This window comes from Nycticebus coucang, chromosome 4 (genome assembly GCF_027406575.1).
Source record: "Nycticebus coucang isolate mNycCou1 chromosome 4, mNycCou1.pri, whole genome shotgun sequence".
Taxonomy (NCBI): domain Eukaryota; kingdom Metazoa; phylum Chordata; class Mammalia; order Primates; family Lorisidae; genus Nycticebus; species Nycticebus coucang.
In genome coordinates, this window is record NC_069783.1 from 139,884,647 (window position 1) to 139,910,357 (window position 25,711).

The window sequence follows — 25,711 nt, forward strand, 5'->3', positions numbered from 1 at the left end:
CATCCTTTTGTGTATCCCAAAACTTTCTTAATGACCCACGTATCAAGTCCATTTCACAGATGAGGGACAAAGCGACCCTAGCCTCTCTGTCCCACCTAGGAACTGTGACCTTCTGCTTCACGTCCCCCAGCTCCTCCCCCTCCCCCTCTGGAACTCTTGCCTCAATCTCCCCCGTCTGCCTGCCAAGCCAATCTCTAGTTCGCGCCGCAGCAGAGCAAAACCCAGCCCCTAGGTTTCCAGATGTCCCTCATTCTTGCCCTTCTCGGTCTATGATAGTGTCTCCGCTACCTAAGGTCTCCCCTTATAACTATCTCCCTCGGGTCTCCGCCGTCTCTGACTTCCCGCCAGTCACTAAGACCCGGGCTCCGCCCCTCTCCGGCTCCCCTGCCAGCCGGCGCCTTGCCTCTCATGGCCACCAGGGGACGCGCGCGGCCCGGTTTGGATGCTGGAGCCGCCGAGCGCCCCCCCCCCGTTTCTCCTGGAGTCCCGCCCCGTCCGGCCGCGGCTCCGCCCCTCCCGTCGCCCGCCTCGTCCGGCCGTGGCCTCACTGTCTCCTCTCCCCCTTCACCCGGGACCCCCGGCACCCTTGTCTCTCCAGCTCCCCGGATCGGGCCATGGGCCCCGCCGCTCGCCCTTCACTGAGGTCGCCGCCACCTCCGCCGCCGCAGCCCCCGACGCCACTGCTTCTGCTGCTGCCCCTGCTGCCGCTGTGGCTTGGCCTGGCGGGGCCTGGGGCCGCGGCTGACGGCAGCGAGCCTGCGGCCGGGGCGGGGCGGGGCGGAGCCCGAGCCGTGCGGGTGGACGTGAGGCTGCCGCGGCAGGACGCTCTGGTCCTGGAGGGTGTCAGGGTCGGCCCCGAAGCCGACCCGGCACTCCCACTGGGCGGTCGTCTGCTCCTGGTGAGCTACCCGGAACCATCTTGGCAGCTTCACCTAAACTCTCTCGATCCCCGCACCTAGAACCAGCCTTCATCCTGAACCAAGCCCAACAATCCTGCGTCCGCTCCCTTGGTTGCCCAGGCTCCCAACATTCAGGTTTTGAATACCTGACATCAAAATGCCCTCCCCTCCAAACTCATTCTCCAACCCGAGTCCCTCCCTCGTCTTCCTCCCTGTCTCCCTCTGCTCATGGCCCCTCACCACACAGATGGACATCGTGGATGCTGAACAGGAGGTGCCGGTAGAAGGCTGGATTGCAGTGGCTTACGTGGGCAAGGAGCCGGCCGCCCAGTTCCATCAGGAGAATCAGGGCAGTGGCCCGCAGGCCTATCCCAAGGACTTGGTCCGGCAGGTGCAGGGGATGTTTGTGGGAGAGGAGGGCTGGAGGAAAGGGTTCCAAGGCGTCTACCAGAGCCAGTCTACCAGGTGGTCCCTTAAAGAGCTTCCAGAGAAACCCTGAGCCTGGGTAGATCAGTGTACCCCAGTTTGGAAAATTGAGTCAGTATGGTGTCAAAGCAGGGAGGGGAGGGGAGGCCACAGAGAGGTCAGGAGGCTCCACCAGGCTCTGAGAGTATGGGATGGGGAGTTCGTGATGGGGCCAGTGGGGGAGACTGCCCTGCTAGGACCAGGGAAGGCACAGCATTGTTTGGGTCCTGCAGAGAATCTGCAGGGAAGGCAGGAGGATTGAAGTTTCTGCCCTTGACCTCCAGAAACTAGTGTAGAGTTTAAATCATTGCCAGGACCTAAGAGCATCTGGGGCTGTAGGTGACTAGACAGGTGTGCAACCAGGTGTATGCCAGCCTCCCACCTTCTGTCCTGCAGATGCGGCGGGCCCTTTTCCTGGGAGCCTCTGCCCTGCTTCTCCTCATCCTGAACCACAACGTGGTCCGAGAGGTAAACTGGAGCAGCTGTGAGGGTGAGCAGGCTGGGGACCGGGAGACCCAGGCCTGCTGACCTCCTTGTCCCGCTGCAGCTGGACATATCCCAGCTTCTGCTGAGGCCAGTGGTTGTCCTCCATTACTCTTCCAATGTCACCAAGCTATTGGAGGCACTACTGCAGTGAGTTGAAGTTTAGGGTCCAAAGGATTGGGTCTGGGAGCCTGGGTGCTGAGGATCCCTGAATCTCCCATGGGCTTAGGAGGACCTGTTAACCTTAAGACTCTCCTCTCCATAGCTGAAAAATGGGTGAGGGAATGGGCAGGAGGTGCCGGGATCTAGAGCCTGGAGGTAGCTCTTGGGGCTAGAATGGTCTGGCCTCAGCAAGGAGGAAGCCACTACCTGATTGGCTCTTTCCTGGGCTTCCAGAATTCTAGGTGTGGCTGGTGTGAAAATTGGATGTACCAACAGGCAGGAAAGGCCTGGGGGCCAAAGCAAAAGGCTTTCAGGGATGACATTCTAGGGCATGAGTATCCAACCCAACACACAGCCCACTGGCTACATGCTAATTTTGTGAGGACTTTTTTTTTTTTTTTTGTAGAGACAGAGTCTCACCTTATCGCCCTCGGTAGAGTGCCGTGGCGTCACACAGCTCACAGTAACCTCCAAATCCTCGGGCTTAGGCTATTCTCTTGACTCAGCCTCCCAAGTAGCTGGGACTACAGGCGCCTGTCACAATGCCCAGCTATTTTTTTGTTGCTGTTTGGCCGGGGCTGGGTTTGAACCCGCCACCCTCGGCATATGGGGCCGGCGCCCTACCCGCTGAGCCACAGGCGCCGCCCGTGAGGACTTTTTTTACTTATCTGTGGCATTGGATGGCACAAAATGTATGCACGGACCTTTGTTTTGCTAATCAGCTTTGTTAGTGGTTGTGTATTTTATGTGTGGCCCAAGACAACTCTTATCCTTCCAATGTATGGCAGAGAAAAAAAAGGTCAGACACCCCTGTTAGGGCATCCTCCCACAGGGTTGGTGTGGGTAGATATATTTTGTTTCACAGGAGCCCTCCCATCTGGCCCTTCTGTGACTTTCTTTCCTAGGAGGACTCAGGCCATAGCTGAAATCACCAGTGGAATGTCCTTGTCTGCCAACATTGAGTGGAAGCTGACCTTGTGGACCACCTGTGGCCTCTCCAAGGATGGTTCTGGAGGATGGCAGGACTTGGTATGCCTGGGAGGTAGCCGTGCCCAGGAGCAGGTGGGTGCTAGCCAATTATATGGGGGAGACCCAAGTAGGGCCACATACATGGCCTTCTCTTAACAAATCCTGTGGCCTCTCCCTGGTTTGGTGGCCAGGACAGCTGTTTCCACCCACAGGAGTGAGTGTTCAGTGACATGATGCAGGTGGGCCCACAGTGCAGCACCTGGTCCAGAGTCATGTTCAGTGTTCACTGTTGTGTGTTGTTCTGCTCAGACTCCTTCTTTGGTTCTATACTGACTGCAGACTAAAGTTCGGATTCCTCAGCCCAGCTTTCAGAGCTCTCTTGTGCATGCACCCTAGTTTTCTAGTCTTTTCTCTATGCTCTGGCCATCCTGGTCCTTACTGTCCTCCACATATGCCTTAGTCTCCTGAAACTGGGCCTTGTCCACACTTGGCCATAGGAGTGAACATCCTTTTTCTCCAGAATCTTTTTCATAATTCATCTTACCAACCTTCTTTAGAAAGTTTCTGTTGTACCGTCAGCTTGAAGTTCCTCTCCCTCTGCTACATCACCTCAGCACTTTGTCAGGCCTTCCCAAAGCTCTTAGGACAGCCCATCCTATGGGTGCTGGGACATGTGACTTTGTCTCCTGGCAGCCAGGGCTACATTTTATTGTCTCTGAATTTCCCAATGCTTAGCATCAAGGGGTTTCAAAGGCATTCTGCCCACAAGCTTTTCTTGAGTCCCTACTCTGTGCAGGGCAGGCACACCCCAGGCTCCTAGTGTGCAGCCTCTAAGTAGGTCTTGGCCAATGTGGGCTGGGTGAGGCAGCATCAAGTCATGCAGACTTGGCTTCAAATCCTGGCTCTGGGCTGGGCATGGTGGCTCATGACTCTAATCCCTGCACTTTAGGAGACTGAAGTTGGAGGGTCACTTGAGCCCAGGAGTTTGAGGCTATGGTGAGCTATGATCATGCCACTGTACTCCAGCCTGGGCAGCAGAGAGGCACTTTCTCTAAAACAAAACAAAACAAAAACAATCTGGCTTTAAGACCTTAGCTGAGTGATCTTAGGCTGAGTGTTTAACCTCTCTGGTCTCATGTTCCTTATTTGTAAACACATGAGTAGCCTGCAGACTTCTGAATAGGGCAGGCATTTGCTAAGAGGCCAGGAGGTGGGAATGCCTGTAGTTGCAGGGCAGTCTGACTGGTAAAGTGTACAAAGCTCAGTAGCCTTAGCCATACTGCTGATCAGGGTCTAGTGGGCACAGCAAGTATTGGGTGGCCATGGAAGCTAAGGTGTCTGCAGGGTGGCTGTGGCAGGCATCTCAGTGGCTGCCTGATGGATATTGGGATCTCAGCCCTGACCTCAGGTTGCAGTCACCCCATCCCTCCAGTCTCTAGGAGTCCAGAGCTGTAGCACCCATGTATTGGGAACGGCTGATGAGTATCAGCCACTGCCTTGCCTTCCCCCCTCACCTTGGTCTTCCCAAGATAAGCTGAGCTTGGGGAGGCTGGGTCTCTGCAGCTGAGCTTCAGGCTGGCTATACCCTCAGGCCATCCAGTCCCTGCTGGCTGCTCCAAAGCACAGAGCTCGAGAGCAGGCTCTTCCTTGGAGTGCTCGTGCTGCAATGGCTGTGGGCCAGCCTGGCTCATTATGGCATGGGCATAGCATGGCATGGGGCATAAAGGCAGGGCAACTCCAGCTGGGCCCCATGGGGGCCCATACTGGGGAGCAGATAGGCCAGAGATATGCTTTCACCCTGCTGGGGTGAGCACTGAGCTGGTGGTGGGCACAGGACTCACCTGAGCTCAGCCTGGAGGTTGGGGACAGCTTCCTGGAACAGGTGCCACTGCCCACCAGCAACTGTCCTGGGACAAGACAGAAGGGGGAGCTGGGGCTCACAGACACTTCAGTAATGGACCCCAAAGTGCCTCCACCCCGTGCAAGAGCAACCTCTTAACGGCACTAGCAGCACCCAGCCTCATCTAGAGTAGTGGCCTCTTTAACATCAAATCATTTCTCAGCCCTTCTCCCGCACATGACAGTAGCTGAACTTTAGCGTTGGTCAGGGAAGAACATGATGGCAGAGAGCCACTCGGAATACAGACAGCTTTCAGATGATGTTTATCAACCATAACACATCTCCAGGCCATGTGCAGTGATGTGCCTGTGGGGAACAGCGTGATTTGCCATCTTTTGCTTTCTCTGCCATGTCATTTCCTGACCCAGCTGTTCAGTAGGCAGAGCCTAGAAGCACACTGCATGTGGTAGGTGTTAAGTCAGTGTGGTTCCCCCAGTAACTCTGGACCCCCAGGGGCCCAGGACACCAGGTAAAGTGTTCTTTTAATCTTGTTTCCTTATCAAATTCATTCATTCCACAAAGGCCATGTGAGGCACTGGGGCTACAGTGGTGACCATGTCAATATGGTCACCTCCTACCAACAGGAGCACATGCACCCCAGAGGGCAGCAGCAAGGAAACTCGTGGTTGAGGTGGGGAGGCGTATTTGCCAGCCATGGTGGTCATGGAGAGCTTCTGAAACAAGGGGTATCCAGGGGCATTTGGTGAGGAAGGGCGCAAGGAAGAAAAGAGTCCTCAAGATAGGGAACAGTGTGTGGAAGGCTGGTCAGAAGCATGGGACGCTGAGAAGAGAGAGGTGGCAGGTGGAGCTGCACTGCAGGGAAATGCGTCAGGCAAGGGAGCTGTGGGGTCAGGTGTGCAGGTGAGATCCCTGTGGCTGTGAGTGAGAAATGAGTGGGAAGAACAGCATGAGACCCCCAGGAGAGCCAAGCACACTGGGCTTAGGGGCTGGCTCCCTCTGAGACAGAGGGTGTGCCAGCATTCAGCCTGGGTGGAGGTGAGTGATGGCAGGGCCTGAGGAAACGTGGGATGGGGGTGGGCTGGGGCGGGAGGGTGACTAGGTACTGGGCAGGAAGATGGGTTGGGGAGTATTTGAGGCTGCCAAGTAGACTGCAAAACACCAGGTTTGTTGCTCAGAAGAGCCCTGGGCTGGGGACAGATATGGCTCTCCTTGGGGTGTAGGGTATAGACCCTGAGGAATATGCATGTGGGAGGGATGCAGAGGCCCTCACCTGTGTGGGCCGGGGTATTCCTGGGGTGGATGTTCCTGAGTAAAGAATATTGGACAGCCCCAGTATCCTTGACACCTGCTTGCCTCCCTGCAAGCCCCTGCAGCAGCTGTGGAATGCCATCCTGCTGGTGGCCATGCTCCTGTGCACAGGACTCGTGGTCCAGGCCCAGCGGCAAGCATCACGGCAGAGCCAGCAAGAGCCCAGAGGCCAGGTGGGAGCCATCCTGAGGGAGCCCCATGCCCCCAGCCCTTGGGTGTGCAAGACTGTGGCTGTCATTTCCCCATAGGTGGACCTGTTTAAGCACCGTGTAGTGCGAAGACTGGCATCCCTCAAGACGCGGCGCTGCCGTCTGAGCAGGGCAGTGCAGGGCTTCCCAGAGCCTAGCACTGAGACCTGTGCTGTGTGCCTGGACTACTTTTGCAACAAGCAGGTTGGTACCCTGGGCAGGCACCAGCCATTGGGTGCCTGAGCTGCCTCCCAACTGACTGCTGAGAGACCTCCCACCAGGCTACAGAAAGCAGAATCATGGGGTTGGACAGGCCACAGGGTTTCGGTTCCCAGCTCAGATGAGGGACATGGGACCAGGTACCCCTACCTGGAGTCCTGATGCTGTGGCCTGAGCCCTTCCTCCCCTACCCCTGCAGTGGCTCCGGGTACTGCCCTGTAAACACGAGTTCCACCGAGACTGTGTAGACCCGTGGCTGCTGCTCCAGCAGACCTGTCCTCTGTGCAAATTCAACGTCCTAGGTGAGCAACAGGCGTGGGGCCCTTGGCTGACTCCACCTGCTGCCTTCCTCCCTGTTCTTTTTTCCTCTTCCCCTGCAGGGAACTGCTACTCAGATGACTAGCTGCCCCTCATAGACTTCGCACATGGGATGGATTTCTTGTGTCTATACCCTGGCCCTCAGCAGGATGGACAGAACAGCAAGCCCTGTAAGCAAGAGGATACCCCACCGTATCCACACTGGGAAAGAGGGATACCCACCATCAAGCGGTGGATTCAGGGCTGGAAGCTGCCATCCAAGGACAAGAGGTTGCTTTGGAGCCCCTCTCTGGAATTCTGGAGCATCTGTATCTACTTCCTCACAGGCAGTTCCCAGATCACTTGGGGAAGAGAATTTGGAGCCAGTCCAGATGTCCTCAGGGTTCTAGGAGTTCTCTGTGGCTTGTCAAGGGGTCCCTTAGGACTAAAGCTATAGTAGACAGGTTTGGTGCTTATTTATTGGGGTAGGGGTGTATTGAAGGAAGAGCTGTCGGGCCTTGGGGCACCCTGGCCTGACCATCTTCCAGGATACCTCTGTTGCCCGTGGCCCTCAGTTATTGGGCCCTGGGGCTCATGGGTCCTGCTGCCTGTGCAGCTGGGCTGCCTTCCCAGGCCTGGCTAGGACCAGAGGCCTTAGAAACTATCTAGTCCTGTACTTCTGGTTGGGGCTGTATGTTGCTGACCAGGATACTTGAAGCCACAGGATAAATGTGGTGCATCTTTCGGGGTATCCATTAAAAAAAAAAAAAAGTAACAGTTGGGAAACAAGTAACAGTTGGGGTTGGGAAGTTTTAATAGTAAAATAAACATGGATATATTTTAACATAAGATATAGAACTATATGGATGTTTTAAGATAAAGCCATAGAAAAACTGAGGCAAGAGGATCATTTGAGCCCAAGAGTTAGAGGTTGCTGTGAGCTATGATGCCAGGGCACTCTACCCTGGGTGACAGCTTAAGACTCCGTCTAAAAAAAAAAAGAAAAAGAAAAAAAAAAAAAAGAAAAAGAAATTCTGTTGCTGACTTGGAAATGAAGGGAGCCACCTGGCAAGGAAGGTATATAGCCTCTAGAGGCCAAGGGAGAACCAGGTTGACATCCAGCAGCAAGGAAATGGGGACCTCAGTCCTAAAGCTGCAAGGATCAAAATTCTGCCAAACTACCATGAGCTTGGAAATGGATTCTTTCCCAGAGCTGTTACAGGGGAACACAACTTACTAATACCTTGATTTCAGCCTTCTAAGACACTGAGCAGATAGCTCAGCCATGCAGAGCCTGACTTCCAGAACTGAGAGCCAGTTAATGGACACCAAGTTGATGGAGGCCTGAGAAAGTTAGTTGCTCAGCTATAAGAGGTCCTCCCACTAGATGTGGGCACAAGTCTCCTGCTCAAGGAGCCACACTGAGGGCTGGAGCTAGGCAGACCCAGCTGTGCCAGCTCAGCTCTACACAGCCCTTCTTGACTTCTCTTAATTCAGGTGCTCTGCTTAGTGGCCTCCTCACCAAGGGAGAATGTCCTGGACAGCTGGGAGTGTGTGCCCTGAGAAGTCCTGAGCAAGGTCTGACAGTCTGTTCTTCACAGAGGTGACTCAGCACAGGCCAGAAGAAAACTAGATGGCTGTGTGCCTGGTGTACCTGGTGGTATCAGTGCCCAGCCACATGGCATCCTGGGCTGGGTGGGCCTCAAGGGACAGGCCTGTCTTGAGCAGCCTCCTGGGGCTCTGACTTCTGGGATTTAGAGAAACCCTTTGTGACTATCACCATTTCCTAACTGCAAGGAATGTTCCAGGGAGAGGGAGCCTGGTGTTTTTGGGCTCTTAATATCCCCGCCCCAGGATCAGAGCCAGGGTGGGAGGCTGAAGTTATTGCTGCCCTCTGCCTGCCTGTGAGCCCAAAGCCTGGCAACCAGCCTCCAACTCCTTGTCTCAGGTATCCTCATTGGCCCTTCTCTCACACCTCCAAACCTGCTCCTCTTGGTTGGTGCCAGTCACTGAGTCACTTGGCCCTTGCTGTGATGATAGAAAGACTGCCTTTCACCTGGCCCATGTGTTAAAACCTTCTTTTTGCCCTTGGTGTACTCCCCTCTTCCATACGTCAGGAGGGAGGCAAGAAGTTCCCATTTTCTGAGGTTCATAGTGCCAGGACTCTGCTGGCCAATGACCTGCATGGCTGGGGATGCAGTAGCTTATGCCCAGGATAGGGATGGAAGGACTCTTCCCCCAACTCAGCCATGCTGTGAGGCCAGGATTGCTGTGGGTAGATGGCAGGAGCTTTATTAACAGTGGATGGGCTGCCAGCCACCTGCCATCCATCCCCAGTCCACTGTAGGCTACATGGGTCGTTCCTGGGGCTGGTGTGCAGAGCTGGCCTGGCCCCGGCCTGGTGATAGTCTCCTCCTCAGCCTGGCCAAGGCCCGGATAGGGTTCTGGGCACAGATGGCTGAGTTGGTCACATCCTCCAGAGAGGATTTGCTGGGCCGGCTGCAGGACTGTCGAGGTGAGGATGCTCGAGGCTGGCTTGGCAAGGTTCTGCTTGCACTGCCTGTCCTGCTGCCAGGAGGGTGCCATTTGCCCAGGGGCCTGAGGGAGAACCAGATGCAAGGTCTCCCATGAGCAAGGGGGACTACACCCACTCATCTGCCCTGCCTCTGGCAAAACCTCACTTACCGTGGGGATACTCGCTGAGCCTGCACTGGGGGTGCTGCCCCCTGAGTTCCCTTGCTGGGAGGGGACCAGAGCTGCTCCTGTGGGATCAGCTGCAAAGAAAGCCCAGCTCAGAAAGGTCCAAAAGGCCCCTTCGCACTGTACAGAAAGGGTGTCACAGCCAGGGATGGGGAAGAAGGGCCCAAATCCATAACTACCCTGTTTCCCCGAAAATAAGACATTTTAAGGTGTGCTCCCAAAGATGCGCTAGGTCTTATTTTCAGGGGACGTCTTATCTTTCCTGTAAGTAGGTCTTTCAGAGGATGTCTTATTTTAGGAAAAACAGGGTATTGTCTTTTCTACTAAGGGGCAGGGTCCATCCTCAGCTGCAAACTCTCAAGCAGGCAATACATGTGGGCAGGTTGCCTTCTGGTAAGGCTCTGGTTGCATGTGAAATATAGGTGTGAAGTGCCACAGGGAGCTTTGGAGCTAGGAAGCACTGGATCCATTAACATCCTCAGGCCTTCTTGAAATGTGGAAGATGTTTCACAAAAGCACAGCCTAAAGCCCATGTAATAACATGGGCTTTAGACAAGTTCCCATGGTAGATTCTAAAGACCTCTCTGCTGGGTAGGAGCTTCCTCTAAGACACCAAGGACCCACCCTGACAGGCCCACCTGGAGGCCCCCCTGCTGGGCCACCTCCCGGATTTTAGACAACATTGATTGCAGCCGCCCATTCTCCTCCTGCAGGACCCGGATGCGGATGTCATTGGCCTTCACTTGCTTCTCCATGTCATCTGTGACATTGCCAGAATCTGTGGGGACATGCTGTCTGAGCCCCCACCCCACCAGGTCTGCCTCTTGTGCCTAGTGGGACAGGACCTCAGAGGGCATGCACACTAGCTTGGGTGGGTGGTCTGGCAGGTGCAGGACAGCTGGCAGAGAATAGGACCTCCCATTTTGTCATTGTCCTAATGAGGCCTTGTTCCCCCTTCCCCATCCCCCTGCCTGCTGGGAAGGTGACCACAGTATTATAAAACTTGAGAGCTGGATAGGCCCTAGAGCTTTGTAAGGGTCTTAGCAAATAAGCCAGAGACTGAATCTCTTCCAAGACCACCTGGTTTTAGCAGGCCAGTGAGAAAGTAAGCTGGCCAAAAGTCGCACAGCCAGTGCCTGGTATGAGTCGCAGGAATTCAGCAAGGATATCCTTTCCCACGGCTTTGGTAATGGATAATTCCTTTGAACTCTATGAACCTGGGCAAGTTGCTGCCCATTCTGGTTCTTACTTTCCCAGTCTGTCAAAGGGGGCTGCCGACTGCCTCATAGAGAGTTTGAGAGGGGTACACAGGCATAGCATTTAGTGCTCAAGAGTGATGATTTATCAGGAGCAGCTGAAGTGCATCTCCTCCTGACAGCTGTGTGAATGGACTCACTCCAGAGCTTTAGCGGTCTAAGGGGCTGGGAGGAGAAACCAGGTCACCTGACAGCCTATACTGTGCCAAAAAGGGGATTCAGCATTCCTATGCCATGGGGTCCAGCCTTATGGTGTGGTTTGGGGGATGCCAGGAAAAGGAACATAGGGAAGTCAAGGAAGGATAGGCATGTGATGTGGTGAACAGCATGGGCTACAAAGAAGCCAGACTGGCTCTGGAGTTGGCTGTTGTGACTGGGGATGGTCACATCATGTCTGACTTCCACAGCCCAGTCTGCACAGGAAGAGGCTAACACATGAAGCACCTGGGTGTCATGCTGCTACCTAGGGGCTGTGCTGCTGGCTATCCTCACTGCACACTGGTGCACTGCAGCCCTGGTATCCTCCCTGTGGGAGCCCTGAGCTGCCCACCCTGGATCCTCTGTACCCTCAGCACCACCCCTAGTCTCCTACTTTGGATCTGGGCCTCGCTGGGCCTGTGCAGGTCCGGGAAGGCCACCAGCAGCCGCTCCCTCTCCCTCAGTTCCATCAGCTGCTGCTCCAGCTCCAAGATGGTCAGCCGCAAGTCTGTGGTCACCTGCTCCAGGCCTTGCTTCTCCCGCTGCAGGCTCTGCAGCAACTCCTGGGACAGGGAGAAGCCTGCCCTAGCTCAGGAGCCAGGCCTGAGCCACATGGCTCTGGTCTCTCTCCTAGGGAGGACACTTTCCCCAACCCCCAGACTTGAGATGGGCCTGGAGGCACTCAGCTGGGACCCTCCCACCCCCACCCTCACCTGTTGGGCCTGGAGCTGGCACCATCCCTGCTCCTTCTCGCCCTTTAGATCTTGCAGCTGCTCTTCTACACAGGCCTTCTGGGCCTCTGCCTTGTCCAGGCTGCTCCGCAGTTCCTCACGCTCCTGGTCCAGGCTGTCCAGCTGCTGCAGCAGAGCTCGCTGTTTGGCCTGCAGGGACTAAGCGGGAATGGACAGGCAGGGAGACTGTGAGTGGGCCATGCCTAGCCATGTGGGACTAAAAGGCTCCATTATCTGCTACCCTCCCAGCTGCGCCACCTGCGCAATGCGTCTGTGCACAGTGGAGGCTAGCCCAGCAGGAAAAAGACCATGCAAAGCCCCAGGAGAGCACTGTAGCAGGGCTTGCTGCTTGGCTGACTCTGGGCTTCTGCACACCTCTTCCTAGTCACAGTCCCCTCTCCCAGAGGAACTCTAGGAACCAAGCTGTTCTTTCTCCTTAGGTCTCCAGTGTCACATCTGCCCATGTCACTGATACTTACTGAGTGTAAAGCAAGAAGGGCCTACACTAGTCTACTCTTGAGTTCTGGCTCCACATCTCACTAGCTGTGTGGCCATGGGCCACTTCCTTAACCTCACCAAGCCTCTGTTTCCTCATCCTTAAAAGGGGGATGACAAGAGTATCCATTGCCTGCCCTTGTGGCAGGGAGTGAGAACAGAGTGTGGCAGAGCCTGAAGCCCAGTGCTTGCGTCACAGCAGATGCCCAAAATGTAGTGGCTGTGACTTTTTGTAACACACTAAGAAAAGCGCCTACTGGTGTAGAAAGGATTTCTCTATTCAGGGCCTAAGCCTGAGCCTGATGACTTCCAACTGGGCTCTAGGTTCCCTGCTGAGCCTTAGCGAGTAAGCCTAGCCAGGACAGCCCCTGACCTGCCTGCTTCACTGAGTGACTGATCACCTGTTCCCTCAGCCACACCCCTGAGAACTCCCATGAGAGCCCACTGCCAAGAGCAGAAGTGTGATCTGAATCCTGGCTCACCTGCTCCCTTCCCCTGGCTTATAAACTGATCACCAGCCACTAGTATCCTGCATAAAGGCAACCTCCTCCCAGAAGCTGTTCTGGATTCCCATAGCAGACATAGCTGTCCCTCCCTGGACCCTTGCAGCACTTTCCTCATCCCTCTTAGCCATCTGGCAGGAGAGATTTTGCACATCTGCTCATCCTTGCCTGATAGGGAACCCTCCAGAGTGAGGCCTCACTGTCCCCCCCAGTGCCTGGCTCAGGGCAGACTCTCCGTACATAGATATGTAGATAAGCCCCCCACCCCCTGCCAGTGGGGCCCTCTCCATGCAACCCATGTTGCAGTCGCCCAAGACCTGCCGAGGCCTCTGGCCTTACCTCCTGGTGGCGGACCATGCTGTCAACACGGGCCTTCTCCTTGTCCAGCTCTGTGCTAGCCCAGCAGATCTGCTGGCTGGCCCCCTCTAGCCGTCCTGCCAGCAGCTGCACCTGCTCCTCCAGCTGCTGTACTTGCCTTTCAGCCACCACCCTGCGCTCACTTTCCTCCTGCAGCTGCTGGGCCTTTGCCTCTGCAGAAGTGAGCAGGTGCAGGAGGGGCAGGGCAAGGGAGCCCCAGCTGCAAGCCCTGCACTATTTCTGACCCAGTTGGCACCTGGGGAAGGTGTCACATCATATCTCTGGGCCTCAATATTCTCAGCCACAAAATGGGTCTCTGGACCCCTCACAGCTGAAATGAGTTTGTTAAATAGAGGTGCTGTCTGGGTGGGAGATAGCAACCCAGCTTGGCCACTGCACAACATTGTGGTCGGTCAGGCCCACCCTCGTGTAATTTCCTTTATCTTTGTCCTGGAAGCTCAGGGTATAGACATGAAGAATGCTCATCTAGCTATGACATAGCTTGAGATGGGGCTTCTTACCCACGGCCTGCATGGACTCCTGCTGCTGCTTCAGTTCCCTGCCCAGGTCAGCCACCTTCATCTTTAGGTCACTTATTTCTACAGAAGCCAAAAGAGAGGCCTTTCAGAGGGCCCCTTGGGCTTGGCCAGTGGCCTTCACACCCAGCATGCCCTGCAGCATGGAGGCAGTGTCACAATGCAGAGGGGCCACCCAGGTTACATGGCTCTGCAGAGTACCAGGGGTCTGGACAATGCTTCCCACTGGCTGGCTGTACTTCCTGGACCTTGATGCCTACCATGGAGGCAACAGCGAGGGTCAGAAAGGGCACTGATATGTGCAAATTCCTCAGTTTACCAAAGCCAAAGAGGCTGCTCTACTCGGCTGAAGGGGCCAGAGGAATTCCCTGAAAGTAACTCAGTGACCAACACGGTGAAGTGGATGAATGCCCCAGCTCCCTTCCCTCCTGAGAGGTCAAGTCAGAGGCATCTCCCAGCATTCCCCAGTGGGACAGGGCTCAGCTGCTCAGGGTGTCACCTGTCACCACTGGATAAACATACTCTTCTTCGCTGCCTTCCCTTTTCTGCTGCTTGCCCATTCTCCAACCTGGATTTCTTACACACAGACTGCTGTCCTGTCACAGGAATGCCTCCGCTAAGGCTGTGGCAGAGCCCTGGGCACTAGGCATTCAGCCCCTGGGGCACAGACCTGTAAGTAGGTGCTGCTTGTCATGCTCCCATTCAGCCAGGCACTGCTCAGCCTCCTCTGCCTGCTGCTGTCGTGCCCCCTCCTCCTGCTGCAGCGCCTGTTCCAGCTTGTCCACCTGCTTTCTCAGTCCAGCCTTCTGCCCCTCAGCCTCCTCTAGCTGGGCCCTGAGGGGGCTGACAAGCTGAGAGAGGGTCCCCATATGCTTACTGAGACGCGTCAGGTCCTTGCTCTGCTCTGCTGCCCAATGGCTCACAGTGGCAGCTGGCAGTGGCCTGAGTCCCATGCTGTCCTGCACCAGCTGCTGGATTTGGGCTAAGGATGAGGGCAAATTCTGGCTCTGACACAGGCTGATGACCACCTTGCCTACCTCCTGCAGACTGCCCTGGACACTGATGCATGCATCACAGGGCACCAGGGCCGTCTCAATGGTCTGGGAGTGGATGCTCTTGGTATTCTTGGAGGTCATGGTTGGACACTGCAGAGAAACTCTGACAGGGAAGCTCTCCAACTCTTGGCAGGTCTGAGGCAATCCTAACACTGGGGAGGGGGGCTTGAAGAACTTGGCAGTCATACGTTCAAGGATCTTGGCTGGCTCGCCCTTGGCTGTGGACTTGGAGGTTGGGGCTTCCCCTTGCTTTGTCTTTTTCTGTGGTTGGGAAACAAAAAGGAAAAAAGATGAGGGACATGGGCCTGGGAGGTGACCAGTCCTCTGAGGAAATGTTCACTGACAGCCTTGTCTGAAGTGCAGACCTTCAGGTGTTGTCTGACATCATCATGAATAGGACAGAACTATCTCCCTCTTTTCCACTGACTTAACTTACCAGGCCAGGCCTGTACTCTTCTGCCCTGACTTGATGTGACTATATGCACGATATTGGGAGGGTAACAGTGACAGTAGCAGCTGCCAGTTACTGGGCTCTTGCTTAGTGAACTTGCCTGCTCTCCTGTCAACAATAACCACTCTCAGTTTTAGTTTCCTTCCCTTCATGGTGACAGTGATCATCCCCCATTGGTGGTTGTTAAGACTGTGGAAGAACCCCCATCATACAGATAAACAAACTGAGGTTCAGAGCAGATGGCATTTCCCCAAAGTCCCACAGCATAAATGGCAGAGTCGGGGAGCCCAGACATGGCCCCCAGGACCTAAAGTCTTAACTGCCATACTGTATGGCCCTGACTGGGAGGGCAGTGGGGAGATAATGGAGGACACAGCACACACAGTGGAACCCAGGAAGCTGGGGCTGGACAACATGAGGAGAGTCACAGCTGGGGGGAAAGGGTAGGTCCAACCCACCTGGGGGGCTGCCTGTTGGTAGAGCATGCCCAGCCTTAGCAGGCTGTTCCAGAAACGTCGTACTGTGAGCCCCACAGACATGCAGGGCCCCACAGCCCCAGCGGAAGGCATCATTTGCTCCGAGGCAAGGTTCTCCAAGTAGCTTGCACAGCTCTGAAGCAGCAGCAGGAGCCTATAGACAGAGATGCCAGGGATGCTGGGACCTTGGCTGGTACCAATGTATACTCACACCACAGCTCTGGGGATGGGGCCCAAGTATTGGGCCCTTGAAGAGTCTTAGCATAAGATATTGGGCTAGTTTTAAACCCAACCCAGGGGTCACTTCCTCCAGGAAGTCCCCCTGGCTCCAGTTTCAACTCGGGGCCTCTTCTTGGCCTCTTGGCTGGCAGCACTTCTGCCTGGTTGCTTCCCCACTGGGAAGCTCTGGTAGGCCAGGCCTACCCTTGCCTCAGGTGTATCCTGAGTCCTTGGAAAATTCTGTGTGAAGAGCTGTCTTATATCAAGTAGCCCAGAACCTTTCCAGATGACAGAGCAGAGACCTCAAGACAGGAGGAACCTACCCACAGCCACAGGGTGAATAGGGTAGGGCAGGGCAGAGCAGGGGTGAGATGCACTCTCCTGATCCTAGTCCGGGCTTCTCCTACAAGGTGAACTGCTTCTGTGACAATGGAGATGTTAAGTTGAAGACACCTAAGTGTCTGTCCTAACCTCCAAGTTCAAAATTAAGAGTCAGGTGCTAATTTTAAGGAAAAAGGGTGTTAGAAAGATAAGTGGGGTCTTGGGCAGAGAGGGCCTGGGGGCAGACATGCTAACTACTCCAGGCCTTGCCCCTCTTTAACCAAGGTATTGTCCTCTATGACTGGGGAATGGAGACAACTGGCAGGAGGGAATGGGAAAGCATCTGGAAATAGCACAGAGCATGGCCTCAGCAGAGCCATCTGTCTGCCCAGTTTCACCCTTGTGGTGGGATATTGTTGTGCTGCCTATAGCCTTAATCCCAACCCTGCCATGAACTGAGTTTCTCTAAAGGCTACACTGTGGGCCAGAGGCCATAGCTCTGACCTCCAGGGTTCCTAAGGAGTCAGGCAGGGCGGGAACATGTCAGCGACAGGTTCACAGAGAAGAGGGTGGGTGAGCTGTGCCTTGGTCAAACCAGGAACAGGAAATAGGACCTTCTTAGCAAAGGGAAGCATAACACATGTAAAGCCACGGAGGGAGGAAGGCGTGTTCTGTGCTCACACACTTTTGACCCTCACAAATTACAAATGGTGCTTTCATACCAAGGGCTCCTCCAGGCTTCAGGGTGGTAACCCTGGCTCCTCTGTTCCCAGGAAGGTTATTCTGCAACTGCTAGGGTCCCTCTCACATTTCTGCTGGCTCCCTGGCCCCAATGATTTTACTAGCACGTGAGACTTCTGAGCACAGGAAACCCGGGTTGCAGTCCCTAGGGAGTAGAGGCTGAAACCCACATTAACTTTAATGATCCTGTGGAAATGGTAGGGCTGCAGGAGAATCCACTAGCCTCTTACCAGTAGGGCCATGACTTGGGAAAAACATATCCCATGCCTGGCCTGTGACAGGCAGAGGGAACAGCACAGCCCACAGAACACTGGGGAAAAGAGGCTGGAATGGAAACTGTGAGCAGCAGCTGCAATGTCTCTGACACAGAAACCCTGAGGAAGTGGTTGGGAGTGGCTGGGAGGTGGCAGTCAGAGCCATGGTGCCACAGAGACCACCAGTGTGGCTAGCAACTCCCTGAGATAGACAGAACAGCATAGCCTAGCACACGACACAACAAAAGGTTAAATTATTTTGAAGTCCTGAGCTGATCTGGTTCCTGACAGGTACTCAGCAGCCAATGGTGAGTTTTGTGACCAATGTCATCACAATCTCTGTAGGGGACTTCTGCAGCTGCTACTGGTTTAAGAAGGGGTGGGGTGCCACCATCCCAAGATGACCAGGTTTGGTCAAGGCCCTCACCTGTCAATGACCAGCTCCAGCAGTACAGCATGGGACAGCTGCGTGAACTCGGGGTCACCTGGCACATGGTCATAGTGCTCTAGCAAGGCTACCATGTCAAGGTCACAGGCCACCTGGTCAGGGAACTTCCATGAGGGGAAGCGCACGGGCCCAGCACGAGAGAACACATCTACGATGGCGCCCTGCAGATCAGTGAGGTCCTTGCGCAGGCTTTCCATGCAGGCCTGGCTGCCCAGCAGGTGTGCCATCCTCACAGCTCCTGTGGCAGGCAGAGAGGAGTCCTGCTAGCAGAGCCAGGCAACTTTTGCTGGAGGAACTCCCTAAAGCCCTAATTTGCCTGGTGGCTCCTAGGCTAAAAGTATTCCCCATAACCTGGGGGAAAGTCTGCTCCCCAGTCTCAGGTGATGAGGCTTCAGGACCTGGTTCTGGGCAGCTTCACCAGCCTCCCACTCACTCACTCTTGCCCAGGCCCCCACTGCTGAGTCCATCCTTCCATAAGTCCCTCCTGAGAGCCTATGTGTGCAAGGCCCCCTACTAAGGGCCAAGAGGATATAGCTGTGAATAAAAATGTGCCCACAACACTCCTCTTCCAGGGCTGTGAATAAGAATGTACCCACCATCCTCCTCTCCCAGGGTGAACCCTCAAATAGGGGCACAAACAACTGAAAAAGAGTTCTAGCTACAGTGTGTGTGTGGGGGGGAGTGTTGGGCCACACCAGGCCACTATCATCTCCTGCTTAGACCATTGTAACCATTGTAGCAGGTTTCCTGGGCCACAGCCTGCCTGTTCCAATCTGATCAACTTCAGCTCCAGAGAGTTGAGCTAAACTCTATGTGATGACATCACACTGACCAACAATGCCTCAGGACTCCTGGGGAAAAAAAAGGCCACCTACACCACAACCCCCCTCCCTTTGAAGCCCCTCCCATACTCCCCACTCCTACTATTAGCAGCTATGAGCACCAGCTCATGCACCAGGTACTCATTTCTGAATCCTTTTCCCTCTGTCTCTTTGTCCCCATCCAATTCCCACCACCTGGCTAACTGCTTCTCTTGAGCACCCTCTGGGCTCTGGCCCTCTCAGCTCTGATTGCTCTCTGCCCAACAGCCTCCTCTCCAGCCCACCTCAGTCACTGTGGTGTCTCCAGTGTAACCAGCCTGGGGACTGGCCCATTGTAGATGCTCACTGGTAAATGAATGACTGAGTGATTGAATTGAGAAGATAAAAAGAATCACAAAGAAAATTTAAAATGCACTGATGTTTAGGGGAAAACAAGTCCTAAATCGGAAAAGGAGAAAACCAGAAGATAAGTACTGAGACCTATCCTAATCACTCTCTGGTGACAGGGAGCCCATGCCATCTTCATACAGGGAGACCCAGCCCTGCTTCTTCTTTACAGTGTAGCCTCAAGCAAGCCACTTTACCTACTCTGAGCCCCAGCTCCTTCAGCTGTAAAATGGGGACACTGTCCCCAAGTAGTCTGGGTTGTTGAAAGACTTTAAAGGGGTCATGAGTAAAGAACTTGGTCCAAGGCACTGTTAAAGTTCACAAACAACACTATCATGATATTCTTAGCAGTAACAACAGCAGAGACTATCCTTGTCTTCAGCACATGCCCAGCTCCTCTACTTCTCCAATTCCCCAGCAGTACACATAGAATGCTTTTCTTCCATCTCTGGACCCTGTGCACAGTGGCTGGATGATCTACCCATGTCCCTTAACTCAGAAACTAGAGAGGTGGCTGGGCGCAGTGGCTCACACCTGTAATTCTAGCATTCTGGGAGGCCAAGGCAGGATGATCACTTGAGCTCAGAAGTTCAAGAGCAGCCTAAGCAAGCATGAGATCCCATCCCTACTATAAATATAAAAAAATCAGTTGGGCATTGTGGTAGGTTCCTGTTATCCCAGCTACTCAGGAGGCTGGGCCAGGAGTTTGAGGTTGCCGGGAGCTAGGCTGATGCCATGGCACCCTAGCCTGTGGCAATAGAGACTCTGTATCAAAAAAGAAGAAAGAAAAAATTAAAGGTGGAGGGGAGAGGCGAGACACTCCTGACCTGGTCCTCCTATAGTTCGTGATGCCCTAGAAGGTCCAGGGTGCAAGTTGGCAGCTGGTTTCAGAGCCAGCACTCTGCTGGGAATTGGGTAACTGTGTAGATGCTGAGCTCTGGTCCCTACCTACTTGCCAGCAGAGGTCCCTTGTCCTTTGTGGATTTCTCAGATCAAAAAGCACCTCCTTGCACCATAACCTCTCCCTGAAATGCAAGGGCTACTTGGGTAATATTTAGGCCACAGTTCCTTTTGCCTCAGCAAGTCCAGGCCTGGTAGGGAAACTCTTCTAAAACCTATCCTTCCCCCAACCTCCCTCATCTCAGAAAAGTAGCAACAACTGAGTACACCATGGCTTGGCCCAAGCCCAGGTTCGTCCTCAAATCCCCTTTCCTCTACCCCCACATCCCAGCACCAATTGCTGCCAAGCCTACATCCAGACCACATTTGGAAGCAAGCACATCTCTCCATTGTAACTGCTCCTGCCCCACCATCTCCCCACACTACTGCCACAACCTGAGAGGTCACCCACTTCCCTTGGGCCCAGCACCACCTCTTCCATCTGACCATGGCAATCAGACTGATAAAGGCAGCTTACCCTCCTGCTCAGAGCCTTTCATGTCTTTATGCAGCACTAAAGACTGGGGAAATTCCTGGGGCTAAGGCTCTCTATAGCCTGATCCCACTACTTCAGTGTCTCACCACCCAGAATGCACACCTTTCCCACTCTTCATCTAGATAACATACCCCTCTAGGGTCTTTACCCAAAGCTTCCTTCCTCAGGAAAGCTCCCCGTCCGCAGGCTGGATGAGGTCCCCCATTGCACTTTATCAGAGCATTGTGTTCTTTTCCTTCCCAGCACACTCTGTCACTGGAAAGGAATCATTATTTGAGTCATTATGAAGAAGTGATAGCCTGTCTTCCTATGAGTGTGTGGTATTGCCTCTTGGTCACCTGGGTCACAGATGCTGGGGAAATCAGAGGTACCCAGGGGTAATTGCTGAGGGCTGACCTGGATTGTTCAGCCTTCCAGAGGACTGGGCCTTCCCCTCACCTCCATGCAGGTGCTGCCCATGGAGCTGTAGTGACTGAGGTATCTGGCTCTCAGACCAACCTGTGGGCTCAGGAGCTCTGAGTCAGAGGCTTATGCAGGTGCCTGGCTTCTTGTCTCCAGTGCAGGCCTTGGGAACAGATTAAGGAGAGAGTGAATGAGTCAGGTAGGGCTGCCTATGGGGCAGGGTGAAGAAGGCTGTCCAAGAAAAAAGGGAGGTGTTTCAGGCTGAAGGAATGGGGTGAGGGAGACAGCAAGTGGGATGGCTGCCTTGAGCCTGGGCAGAGGCCATGCTTCAATAGTGACTCATGCCTGTAATCCCAGCACTTTGGGAGGTTGAGGCAAGAGGACTGGTTGAGGCCAGGAGTTCAAGACCAGCCTGGGCAACACAGTGAGACCCCACCTGTCTCTCTCTCTCTTTCTTCTCGGACTATACTAACAAGGATTGAGACCCCATCTCTACAAAAAATAAGAAAAATTAGCTGGGTGTGGTGGCCTGGGCCTGTAGTCCAGCTACTCAGACAGCTGAGGTAATAAGACTACTTGATCTCAGGAGTTCAAGACAGCAGTGATCTATGATTATACAGCCTGGACTATAGACCCTATCTCTAAAAATGTTTTTCTTTTTTTCTACTTCTTAGCCATATACATTGAAAAATATTTTTTAAAAAATAGTGCTAGCTGGGCGGCGCCTGTGGCTCAGTCGGTAAGGCGCCGGCCCCATATGCCGAGGGTGGCGGGTTCAAACCCAGCCCTGGCCAAACTGCAACAAAAAAAAATAAAAATAGCCGGGCGTTGTGGCGGGCGCCTGTAGTCCCAGCTACTCGGGAGGCTGAGGCAAGAGAATCGCTTAAGCCCAGGAGTTGGAGGTTGCTGTGAGCTGTGTGAGGCCACGGCACTCTACCGAGGGCCATAAAGTGAGACTCTGTCTCTACAAAAAAAAAAAAAAAAAAAAAAATAGTGCTAGCTGTGATTAAAGAACTTATTATGTGCCATTTCTTCAACTCTTTCTCCTTTATACAGAAGAGGAAACTGTATAAAGTTAGGAAGCCAGCCTAAGGGCATTCAGGGAGCTGGGATTCTCAGTCCAACATCTCTGCTGTGTTCTCCTCAGGCCATGCTGTTTCTAGAGCAGCGGAGTCCAAAAGAAATAAGGTGAGCCATATACAGGATTTTAGATTTTCTATTAGCCACTGATGAGGTACAGGAAATACTAACCCAAAATACAGCACCTTGGAAACTAAGAAAACTGCAGAAGCAGGAAGACCATAATCACCTTCCCTCATCCATTTCTCTAAAACAGGCTATTGGGAGGGTCACTCTCTTCCTTATACCTAGCTGGAAAGGAATGTCACAAAGGAACACCAAGAAATATCTGAACAAATGGGCCTTGCTAAATTCTCCCCCAGCTTATTACTAAGATCATACCCTCCCCTTTGTCTTCCAATCATACTTCTGCACAATTGTCTATAAAAATACACAGATCTCTTTGGGTCTTCATTTCTGAAGGTACTCATGTTAGGGAACACTTTTATTAAATAAATATGTGTGCTTTTCTCTTGTAAATCTATCGTGTTATAGGCATCTCAACCATGAATCTTGTATTGAGTGAGGATAAAGATATTACTTTTTCTCCCCAAACATTAAAAAGAATTTTAAAATAGGCAAATTAATTTTAATAACATTTTATTTAATCCAATATACTCCAAATATTATTTCAACATGAAATCAAGATAAAATTATTAAGGAGATCTTTTTTATATTCTTATTTTTGGTATTATGTCTCAAAGTCCAATGTCTATTTGACATAGTACATCTCTGTTTGGACCAGACACCATTTCAAATGCTTAAAAGCCACGTGGCCTGGTGGCTACTCTATTGAATAGCACAGGTGGAGAACGTCAGATACTGTGTGTCGCCCAGTAAATGGTGGCTATTTATCAACTGCATCCCAGGCACCATACCAAGACTAAGGACAAAGCCAGTTACACAGAGGCCTGTCTTCCAGGAACCATCAACTATGTCTGACAGTCTCTGCAAGAGGTAAGCTTGGGTGTGTCAGCTCCACCCACATGGTGGAAAGTGATGTGGGTCTACCCCCAACACTCATACACACAAACACACACACATGTTGCTTAGCAAGTGCCTCTCATGAGATACTTCTGCCTAAGAGATTTTATGTCCCCAAAGAGAAAGGTGGAAACAAAGGAAAACAACAGACGGAAACATTGTGGGTTCCTTCTTGAAATGAGTGTGCAGTAAATAAATAAAGCAAGCAAGAAGCCCCAACATGGGAGGAAGTATATTCAGGTGGCAAAGCACCTGGAACCCATAAGCTTGCTTGTGAAGGCACCAAGGAACACTGATCCGTCCACTTTCAAACAACTATAGCTGCCATGGGGGCAATCTTGGATATCAGTTCACATTAGATTCTGGTTCAGATAAATAGCACCGAATGCCAGAGTTTCAAAACTATCCAAGGTTACCTTATGTCCTTTCTTATTAAAATTGAGGTTATGCAGATATAGGCATGGTTTGAGAAGCACTTAAGTGTGTGTCAGGTGAAGAAGCATTCGACATGTGCTTACTCTGTAATTCCTGGGTCTTGAGTGGAACTCTCAGCTTGAAGCTTTCGGCCCTGTACTGTACTTAAGCCACACTGCCAGCAGGAGGAGCAGCAGCTAACTGTGCCTCTCCTAAGTTCCCTGGGGATCAAGGTGGTCTTGTAACTCCTAGGAAAAGGCAGAAGTCTTTCTTTTGCTCCCATTCAACACTCAAGCCTTTGTGAGAACTAGTACTCTAATGCACTGGTAAATATTATTCTTACCTCTCAACCACTGAGATTAAAAGTCACCATCATGAAAACACATTGGAAACTCTAGAACCAACCATATGACAGTTGTCTCAAACTTGAGATTGTTAATTATCTGGATCCCTGGCGACACTGAAGGAACCAAATGAGTAAAAAGGTGTGAACTAAAATAAAATCTTAAGGTTTCCCCCCAGTAGCTGAATGACTGGATCCTCTCTTGGCCAAGAGGATCCCCTAAAACTAAGTTGCTAGCCATGAGAAAGGAGATCAGACATGCCTCATCATGTCCTCCTACCTTCTTACAGATGTCTTTTGTAATTTATTAACAAGCGTCAGGCTCTGCAACATGTATTTGCAAGTTCTCAACATACACAACAAACCACTTGAGTCTAGATCTATGTCCTGCAGTTTGTCTCTGATTAACAGACCCACATCTTAGCATATTTTTCCCGCTAACTTCTGGTCTATTATACAGGGCTTAACTCTTTTAGCCAACTGTCAGCTAAAAAAATCTTTAAACCTACCTGTAAACCCCTGCTTTAAGATATCCCGCCTTTCCCAGCCAAACCAATGTGTCTTCCATGTATTGATTTATGACTTTCCCTGTAATTCCTGTCTCCCTGAAATGTGTAAAACAAAACTGTAACCCCCATCGCCCAAGTCCACTTGCTCTCTTGCCTCAGCCTCCCAAGTAGCTGGGACTACAGGCACCCACCACAATGTCTGGCTATTTTTTGGTTCTAGTTCTTGTTGTTTGGCAGGCCCAGGCTGGATTCGAACCCGCCACCTCCAGTGAATGTGGCTGACACCCTAGCCACTGAGCTACAGGCGTCAAGCCGCTCAAGGCTTCTTGGATGTAGCTCCAGGTTATACCCTCAAATTTGGCTCAGAATAAATAAACTTCTTTAAATTATTTAACATAATATGGCTTTTTTTCTGTTGACACACTAGTAGAGAAGACTGGCCTGAGTTTGTGTACCTACTCCACCATCTCCAAACTTCCTTGTCCTTTCTGTAGATTGCTACAAGGAGTAAGTAATGTAACATGAGAAGTGTTTCACACAGGGTCTGGCTCATGGTAAATGTTCAATGCATCCTAGCTTTCATTATTGTTCTACATTGATAACAATGGCATAAAACTGCTACGTGGGGGGGTGGGGGGGGGCGGGGACTTAGGAGAAGGAGATCTCAGGAGCCTGCGAGATTTGAGGTTTGCTTCTAGGAAGCCAGGGCAGTAGTCTGCAAGTCCGCACTTGCGCTAGTGAGGGATGGAGCCTAACGAAGTGCCGTTACAGGCTTGGCGTCTGTGGCTCAACCGGCTAAGGCGCCAGCCACATACACCAGAGCTGGCGGGTTCGAATCCAGCCTGGGGCCCGCTAAACAACAATGACAGCTGCAACCAAAAAATAGCCAGGCCTGTGGCGAGCGCCTGTAGTCCCAGCTACTTGGGAGGCGAAGGCAGGAGAATCGCTTGAGCCCAGGAGTTGGACGCCACAGCCCTCTACCAGGGCGACAGCTTGAGGCTCTGTCTCAAAAAAAAAAAAAGAAGCGCCATTACAATCCTGGCACTCTGGAAGGTTGAGACTGGAGGATCGCTAGATCCGGGGAGTGTGAGGTTGCTGTGAGCTAGCCTGACGCCATGGCACTCTAGCCTAGGCAAAAAGTAAGACCCTGTCTCAAACACACACACTCAAACTTAGCAGCCCTGATGTGAGAGGGTCCCGTGAGGGTGGGGCTATGGAAGGCTGTGGGTAGAACCTAGAACAGGCAGGCCCAAAAGAGAAGGAATTAGTAGGAATGAAGTGCGTTGATTTGGAAGGGATCCTTGGAGGAGGCGGGCCTGGAGTTAGAGGTAAGGGAATAGGGACTTAGGGTTTTGAAGCTGCAGGCCTGATGGCAGAAGAGCGGGACCTCTGGACCGCGGGGTCGGACAGGGAGAAGAACTGGGCCGTGAAATAAAGAAGGGTCCAGGACCACAAGGTGAGGTGCTGTAGAACATCTCACCTGTTTCCAGCGCAGCTTCAGCTTCCGTATCAAGCAGGCTCATGGAACTGCCCCCGTAGCGCTTCCGGCTTCGGAGACCAAGCAAAACCCCAATCCAGGAGCTCCAGGAGCTGCGACCGCTGCCATGGCAACTGCGTCGCGGGCTGACGTCCCCGCGAAGGGGGGCGGGAAGCTTGCCACGGCGAGGGGCGGGTCCGGAAGTGCGTCCGTTTCACCTCGTCCGCT

General features: G+C 52.9%; 2 protein-coding genes across 14 annotated transcripts; one reads left to right on the top strand and one right to left on the bottom strand.

Annotated features, from left to right (window-relative positions):
• The first annotated feature begins 528 nt into the window (after positions 1 to 528).
• RNF215 (ring finger protein 215) lies at positions 529 to 7,714 on the top strand. 4 transcript variants are annotated; one of them, XM_053589598.1, is made up of 9 exons: positions 529 to 899; positions 1,147 to 1,290; positions 1,761 to 1,832; positions 1,912 to 1,997; positions 2,915 to 3,071; positions 6,204 to 6,320; positions 6,396 to 6,539; positions 6,754 to 6,856; positions 6,935 to 7,710. In XM_053589598.1, the coding sequence occupies exons 1-9, from the start codon at positions 615 to 617 to the stop codon at positions 6,955 to 6,957; spliced, it is 1,131 nt and encodes a 376-aa protein (XP_053445573.1). In that variant the 5' UTR covers positions 529 to 614; the 3' UTR covers positions 6,958 to 7,710. The 4 variants fall into 4 exon arrangements, with proteins under 4 accessions (XP_053445573.1, XP_053445572.1, XP_053445569.1 ...); XM_053589597.1 differs by having other exon boundaries at positions 2,915 to 3,038; positions 6,754 to 7,714; XM_053589594.1 differs by having other exon boundaries at positions 6,754 to 7,712.
• A 2-nt stretch (positions 7,715 to 7,716) lies between these two features.
• On the bottom strand, positions 7,717 to 25,628 carry CCDC157 (coiled-coil domain containing 157). 10 transcript variants are annotated; one of them, XM_053589589.1, is made up of 13 exons: positions 25,487 to 25,628; positions 20,674 to 20,800; positions 20,367 to 20,490; positions 17,572 to 17,830; positions 15,592 to 15,763; positions 14,298 to 14,943; positions 13,613 to 13,690; positions 13,074 to 13,264; positions 11,719 to 11,895; positions 11,400 to 11,568; positions 10,190 to 10,329; positions 9,537 to 9,625; positions 9,061 to 9,449 (listed from the first exon to the last, which is right to left on the bottom strand). In XM_053589589.1, the coding sequence occupies exons 4-13, from the start codon at positions 17,817 to 17,819 to the stop codon at positions 9,200 to 9,202; spliced, it is 2,160 nt and encodes a 719-aa protein (XP_053445564.1). In that variant the 5' UTR covers positions 17,820 to 17,830; positions 20,367 to 20,490; positions 20,674 to 20,800; positions 25,487 to 25,628; the 3' UTR covers positions 9,061 to 9,199. The 10 variants fall into 10 exon arrangements, with proteins under 10 accessions (XP_053445567.1, XP_053445563.1, XP_053445562.1 ...); XM_053589592.1 differs by lacking the exons at positions 9,061 to 9,449; positions 9,537 to 9,625 and adding an exon at positions 7,717 to 7,839; XM_053589588.1 differs by lacking the exon at positions 9,537 to 9,625 and having other exon boundaries at positions 7,852 to 9,449; positions 20,384 to 20,490; positions 20,734 to 20,800.
• Positions 25,629 to 25,711: the final 83 nt, after the last annotated feature.